This window comes from Sinocyclocheilus rhinocerous, unplaced genomic scaffold (assembly GCF_001515625.1).
Source record: "Sinocyclocheilus rhinocerous isolate Xijiao unplaced genomic scaffold, SAMN03320098_v1.1 scaffold1549, whole genome shotgun sequence".
Classification (NCBI taxonomy): domain Eukaryota; kingdom Metazoa; phylum Chordata; class Actinopteri; order Cypriniformes; family Cyprinidae; genus Sinocyclocheilus; species Sinocyclocheilus rhinocerous.
This window is the reverse complement of record NW_015633205.1, coordinates 323,840-331,871: the sequence shown is the minus strand read 5'-3', so window position 1 is coordinate 331,871 and position 8,032 is coordinate 323,840. Positions and strand designations below refer to the sequence as shown.

The following is an 8,032-nucleotide window of genomic DNA, read 5'->3' as shown; positions in this document are numbered from 1 at the left end:
GTCCGTTTTCTTCCACGTGCGCGAGTGTTGTGAGTCAGAGCGCGTTCACTCTAGATCTTCCATATTAATAAAATCGAGGGAAACATTTTTCTACACATGAAATATGAAAGCACATAGACATATGATTATGACGATATATTTTCTGTATGTGTTTTGTTTAGAGCTCATGGTATTTTTATAACAATAAAGGATGTTTATTACAATAAGCAGTGTGGCGTTATTAAACATACAAAGAGTGCATGTCTCTTCCTAGAATAAAAATCAAATATAGATCACAATCGGGAGTTATTACAAGCACTCAATGATGGTTTAAAGTGGGTTTTAAGCAAATACATTAATAATTACATCAATTTTCATTAATAATTAATTAATAATTACATAAATTGGCTTGATGCTAATTGTACTTCTATTTATATTTTACAAAGTTTTCTTGTAAGCATTATAGATAGTTTGTGTTTCTGGCTTAGAACCTAACTTTATTTAGCTATATTTATTTAATGCTGTATATTGAGCAGTGGATGATGTTAAATCCATATATGTATGAGATACATATCTGAGGAAAAATGCATTGTTGGTCAGAGCCACCTAGCGTGCAGGCGTGAATTAGGTGAAGACGAACAATCGTTTCGCGTTCAGTGTGAAAGCACTGTTCGTCTGCGATTCGCCTCGTTTTTTCACATTGCGCTCAGTGTGGAACGGCCTTTAGGGATGGAAGAGGGTAATTAGCTATTGAGCAACGCAAAACCTGCTGATGATACTGAAGGACCATGTTGCATCCCTATAGGCAGACGTGGATAAGCTGAGAGTCGGCTGATGCGAGCTTGACTAACGTGACCTGCCAGAACTACCCTTTATTTCTGTCAGGACCACTATCGTCAAAGATGATTGACAATTGGCTTACAGTTTGAACTGGCGGTATGGTTCTGTTCTAATCAAGAACTCCCTGCACATCCATGCAGCCACGCTGGTGTCCTAGTGGGTTCAGGAAGGGAGCGTTGAGGGATCTCCGAGCCACCGAAGATGCGAGCTACTGGACCCGCGGTCTGGATGAGAACCGCACCCATTACACGGCTGCCAGGATGCAGGGCCGTCTAGTTCCTTCAAGCGCCGTGGGCAGAGAGAAGGATGAAGCCGCTAAAAGAAGCCGCCGCCCCTCGAGCCCCGGATCGAAGAGGGGAGCGCGTGCGGCCTCCGGACTCCGCCCCTTACCTGGACCCTTCCTTTCCCGAACACTGCCCCACCTTCACGAACCCCGCAGCACGACGAGGACACCAGATCCCCTGTTTATTTTGAACACCATTTACCCGTTAGACACTTTATTCCCTGTTTTTATGTTTTTTTTTTCTTATAATAAAAGCCTCTCAGAGGCCTGACGCCACACCCACTGTGTCTGTCGTTTGCTCCTCCCGCCACAGTAGCCAATACCTAGGAAGCTTACACGACAACAACAACAACAACATTTTCTACAACAACCAGATAGCTTTTAGAAAAAGCATGTTTCCAACAGAACCAGAAGCCCTAAGAACAAGCATTTCCCCGATACAATCACAGCTTAAAGAACAAGCATGTTCCTAATAAAACTACAGCTTTAAGAACAAGTATGTTCCTAATACAACTAGAGCCTAAGAACAAGCACATTCCCAATACAACTATAGCTTTAAGAACAAGCACGTTCCTAATACACTATACAGTTTTAAGAATAAGCGTGTTTCCAATACAACTAAATAGAACAGGCTTGTCAGATACTTGAACAGAATCATGCTGAGCTAACTTCAACTGAATCAGAATCAGAATCAGATTCTGATTCTGATTCTGATACAACTAAATAGAACAGGCTTGTCAGATACTCGAACAGAATCACGCTGAGCTAACTTCAACTGAACAACAACTCTTACAATGCATTTAGCCTAGCACGAGCATTTTACTGAAAAATGACTAATAAGCCTAAGCAAAGTGGATAGCCTTAGCAACAAGCATATTGCCAATAACCTGAGAGCATTAAAAAGGAACTTATCTTAGCTTGTGAAGACATTCAGAGATTAATGGAGAGTGAAACAATGCCAGCTGTGACATGGATGCTTGATCTCTTGATATACTTCATGTGAGGAGTGCAGATCCCATCTAAACTTGTTCTTGAGTCAGTCACATTAGTATAACTCATGGAGTCCATGTCAATAATACAACGATGCTAGAAGCAATGCTAACTCAGTCACCTCACTGAAAAATGACTAATAAGCCTAAGCAAAGTGGATAGCCTTAGCAACAAGCATATTGCCAATAACCTGAGAGCATTAAAAAGGAACTTATCTTAGCTTGTGAAGACATTCAGAGATTAATGGAGAGTGAAACAATGCCAGCTGTGACATGGATGCTTGATCTCTTGATATACTTCATGTGAGGAGTGCAGATCCCATCTAAACTTGTTCTTGAGTCAGTCACATTAGTATAACTCATGGAGTCCATGTCAATAATACAACGATGCTAGAAGCGCTAGAAGCAATGCTAAATCCAATCAGGCAGCTTATGATCAATGTGACGAATTCGCATTTGAAGTTCACAAACTTGAATAAATCTGAGGGGAAGTCCATGGGGGGAACGAATACCTCTGGCTAAATTCCCAATTGCACAATTTCTAATGAGATGATAGGGTTTGCCTGCCAACTTTGTCATTTAATTAGCTATTTAGCAACGCGAAAGCTGCTGATAATACTGAAGGACCTTATATATGGGTGCTGTGATAGATGTCGCATCCCTATAGGTAGACATGGATCAGCTGAGAGTCAGCTGACACGAGCTTGACTAACGTGACCTGCCAGAACTAATGCTACGCTTGATATTTGCTCCTTTATTAATGAAAAATCAAGCTCAAATAACATTTTCTACATAGCATCACAATAAATAAATATATAAATAAATAATAATATAAATAATAATAAAAATCACATTCATTTTCTATTGTTGTCTTAACATTCTCCTATTATCTTGTTGTTGTTGTTGTTGTTGTTATTATTATTATTACTTGTCTGTCAGTCAGTCCACTTATGTGTCAGATTCTTTCTCTGACAGCACAAACATATTTGAATTATTCATCACAACAAGAGAGCACATTTGGATAAAATGATGTTACGCTCATGTCCAACATCAAAGCAGCTGTCTCTCACAGCCCCTCAACATGTGATGCGTAATTAGCTTGTCTTGTCTATCTGTTAATTCTCCCTTTCTGCTCTAATGAATATATTCATAACACTGAATGCATAATGTGCGTAATCAATATTGAAGGGGAAGAAGTAGAAGCTATTATTACAAGTGAATGGTATCAGGTTGCTAAGGAACAGAACACAGAGAGAGGCAGTCAGAATTAAGTATGCATCACACTAAAGTGAACACTTTGTAGTGTGCCTACTTTCATCATTTTGTATTTATTATTTGAATGGAGTAAAATTGGTTTAGAAAAAGCCCATTGTTAGCTGTATAATAACAGCCCCCACACAACTGGATGTCAGTGGTTTCCACAACAACCATCGCTTTGCTGTTGACCAACTTTGTGGCATTTACAAATCAATTCCTTTTCAGTCACATATATGCTCTTTAAAAGTCTTGTCATTATTAATTATCATTATCATAAATTTGATAATGATCATTAATCATTAATTTGTTATTAAATTGTTATTAATAATGTTCTCATAGATACTTGATGACAATGATGGCAACATTGACACCGGTGTATATGAGTTGATGGGAAGAGCAGGTATGTTTGTGTCAACCCTGGTAATAGTTTATATACAATTTTCATTTTTGTTCTACTTTTTGTTAAAACTAACTGCTTATTGTACTATATAAGAAAATCTGTTTTATCTAAATGAACACTACTGTGTATTGTGTAAACTATGGCATCTAAAATGATTTGTTATTCTAATATCACAACATTAGTATTACTGGCTTCATCTCTGAATACCATTAATATAAATGGCTGATATTACTTACTAGACTGTTTAATTCTAGCGGTCAATGCTGAGAAGGAGTCTAGCCTAGAAGCCTTAGAAGGACTGAACTTAACCTCACTTGGATTCAGCCTTCTGATTGAGAAGCACTATTTATTATATACTGAAATTAATCTGTGGGTAACACTTTATTTTAAGGTGTCCTTGTTACACATGTTACATGTACTTACTATTATAATAACAATTAATTATGCATAATTGCATGCAAGTGACCCTAAACCAAACCCTAATCCTAACCCTAACCATATAGTAAGTGCATGTAGTAAATTAATATTACTCAGTATTTAAATGTAAAATTACACTGTAACAAGGACACCTTAAAATAAAGTGTAACCAATCTGTGTTTTGAATGAATTGGTTTAGTGAATCATTCAATGACTCACTCATGGGATCTGTTGTATATATATATTAAACTTTGTACTTGAATTCAGTCCCTCATTATTTACATCTAAATGCTGGTGTTTCGGAAATCAACATCCATTTGCTCTTTACACAGATAATCTTTGGTTGGTTGATCCTAATGAGGAACACCAAAACAATGAAGGTGAAAATGTCTATACTCCCCTGGGTAGAGATGGGGAAGAGTATGACACCATCCTCACATCCAGCAGCTCTGTAGTAATAGTGAACCGCCCCCCTGCACCGACCCCTCGGCCTGACTCCCTTCCTACCCCAGAGGACAAAACTCCCTTCATCGCACAAGGTTTGAATTTTTAACTCCCTTAATTTTGACTTGAGGACAGTTTGAGTTTTAATTTGGCCAGTTGAGGACCTTCAATCGACTGTTGATACTGACACCAAATGCATTTATTTAATTCCTTTGAGAGCTCTTTAACAAACACCATTGCCTTCTATGACATTAAAACATATAACTGATGCGGGTCTAAATTATTCCTTCAATAAAACTACAGAGCTTCCAATTCACTCATTACAATGGTTGATCTAGCTGTGTTGCCCCAATTCAGTCAGTTCTCAGTGTTTATAAATACTTAATAACATTTCAGACTGCTATTTGCCCGCTAATCCTTTAATAGACTTTGGAGAAAAAAAGACCCAAATATGGACCATTCATTACAGGCAGCAATCTTAAATGTTCAATTTCAGTTTCATTAATAATTCAATAAGTGAAAGGTGCCAAGTGACTTGTATTGTTAGAGCTTTATAAATCATTTAACCAATCCTGGAGCTGTATTCATAAAGCATTAAAGAAGTGGTGCTCTTGCTAGATCACAATCACTTTTGCTTCTTATGACAGACAGATCTCAAGATCTTATGAAAAACAGTAACAAACCCTTGGTAGAGGTTTCTTACAAATCTTACAAAGCCCTTATGACTTATTTTTGTAAAAAAAACACAAAAAAAAACACTGTGAGAACCGCTTTGCTCCTCCAGAGCATAAGGATAAAGTGCAAGCATCAAGAAAAAGAGAGAAAATGTGAAAAGAATATTCACACTTACAATATTAATCTCACCACCTGCTTTGATTGCTATTTATGTTTTTAACATCAATTCATCACCTTTGACCGGCACTTATAGAGACACAATTGCTTAGCAACTAAAAGTGGGCACATCAAACAGGTTGTCACAGCCATGTCTCAAGCTAATTGCAACTGTTTATTTGGTGCAATATAGCAGTTTTAATAGCTAAAGTCTTGCCAAGCGCCAGACTACAAGACCAAACAATTGTACTTTTTGATTAGGGGACATCTAACATGGGAGGGCACAAGCTGCTAGACAAATAAGGAACATTTCCCTTTTTACAGTTATAAAATTGAGTCTTGCGAATATTATTCCTAGTAGCATAGTATATAACTATATATCTATTTAATTTTGTCATGTTAATGTTATAGATTATCAGTATATCATTGCACCAAATGTTGGGCCCCGGTCACACAATCAAAGGGGTGGGCCCCTCACAACACAACACCTCATCAATCATGTTAATAATAATAATCAGTATATCATTATGCCTCCCCCTCTCGCCAAGGGCCCCTGTTACTCAGTTCCACTATTACCCCCCTGTCCGACGCTCCTGTTGGGACAACACTGTCAGGCAAAGTAATGAGTTATTTTTACAGCACTATCAGAGGCTATTTTGCATGAAACAGATGATATCTAGCTAGTTTTGCTATGGCCGCCTTGTAATAGCATTACATTTCATATGGCATCATATCTAACTATCTGCCTTAGTTCACTTTTTAATATTTCTGTTGTAGAAGTCATGAAGACTGCCTTTTTATCAACAATCAAAATCATACCAAAGGTTTCGTGTTGGACTAAGAGATAAAGAGAATAAGAAGTAGGTTTTGACAAGCCTCTTCGTCATAAAGGAATGATGGACAAAAAGGAGGTCAAAGATGTGTTCTATTTTTGCAATACTATTATCTGTTTCTATGAAATTCCCTCTCTCTGATGTACAAAGTACTTTAGTACTCTTAAAGACATCACACTGGGTATTCATATTTATATCATGGAGGGAGTCTTCATTGTTTTTACTGATTTAAACTAAGTTTAGTGTTATATTTAGAAAGAATAGCATGGACCAGTTTGAATGACCTAATATATTTCACATGTATTTTCATCAGAGCACATTTTACAGTATGCACAGTGCTTAAAGTTAAACAACTCAAGGCATATCATTTTCCATAAACCATATGTATTATAGTTTTTTTTCCCTCAATCGCTTTGGCTCATCATTAGCTTTTTCATTTTTGACTAAACTGTAAGTGCAATTGTCACAGCTGTTTGCTGGAACATCACCACTTAATTGCATTTCTGCAAAACATAGTAGCTCATCCAAAACAGTTAATTCATGCTTCAAAACCTAGTTATTTTGTCAGTTATTGTGGCCAATGCCACCAAAATGAAAATGTATTTTGTCATTGTGTGAGCCGTGCTGGTAAAAATGTATTTTTCAGCATATGTTTCAAATTTCATAAACAAATTTGTTGACAATGTGATAGCATACTATACAAGAATGTCAGTTTTGTCTAGATCAGGGGTGTCAAACTCAATTCCTAGAGGGCCGCAGCCCTGCAGAGTTGAACTCCAACCCTAATTAAACACACCTAATGCAGCTAATCGGGTCCTTTAGACTTATTTGAAAACTATGGTATGTGTGTTGGAGCAGGGTTGAAACTAAACTCTGCAGGGCTGCGGCCCTCCAGGAACTGAGTTTGACACCCCTGGTCTAGATGAATGCTTGTGTATGACTCTGAGCTTTTTAAATACAGATTTCAACAATAGGTAAAAATTTATGTGAAAAAAATCAATACTGTAGTACACAGAAAAATAATATGAACATTTGTACTCATACCGTAAATTTATAGTTACTGAAATGTGTTACATATAAACTGAAATTCAATTGCTTTTTCATTTTTAACAGATTTCTTACATGTAAAGTCTTAGACTGAACACAAAATAATCTGGCAAATGTGGCCTAACTAAACCTCTTTCGTGTTCTGATATTAGGTCTCTATAAAGGATCTTTAGGAAGGCCAGGAGAAGTTGGGTGTCAGACGTATGTGGTATAGGTGCTCGTACCATTCTCAGAAATGGCAGCACACATTGTAATATTGCCCCCACGTTGGTCTGGTGTGCCAGTTGTAGTTCAGTGTCCAATGAGATTGCAGCCCATGTCTCATGCCTTTGGCTAGATTGAACCCAGCCTCATCCACAAAAACAGAAATGTGGGTTATTTCATATCTTTCCATCTCTATGATTTATATAGTAACACAGAAACAACATATAAGTTAGTTTTACATAGATTATTCTAGAAGTTTAGTAAATGTTTTTGTTATTATGGATATCTACAACTTCAAGAAGTATGCACAGGCGTCTTTGAAATACAGTAAAGCTTGCTGTACTATATACCAAGTGCACACCAATGGTTTACCTAAACCAGGGGTAGGCAAGTTCGGTCCTAGAAAGCCGCAGTCCTGCAGAGTTCAGCTCCAACCCTGAAAACAAAACTCACCTGCCTATAGCCTTAGTAATCCTGAAGACATTGATTAGCTTGTTCAGGTGTGTTT

At 37.4% G+C, this 8,032-nt stretch overlaps 1 protein-coding gene across 1 annotated transcript in view; it reads left to right on the top strand.

Moving 5' to 3' along the window:
- LOC107743946 (B-cell scaffold protein with ankyrin repeats-like) overlaps window positions 1–8,032 on the top strand; it is a 138,416-nt gene that overhangs the window by 127,127 nt on the left and 3,257 nt on the right. The window contains exons 8-9 of the mRNA XM_016557407.1: window positions 3,688–3,748; window positions 4,498–4,704. Coding sequence (XP_016412893.1) covers window positions 3,688–3,748; window positions 4,498–4,704 — 268 coding nt within the window. The remainder of the gene's footprint in view (window positions 1–3,687; window positions 3,749–4,497; window positions 4,705–8,032) is intronic.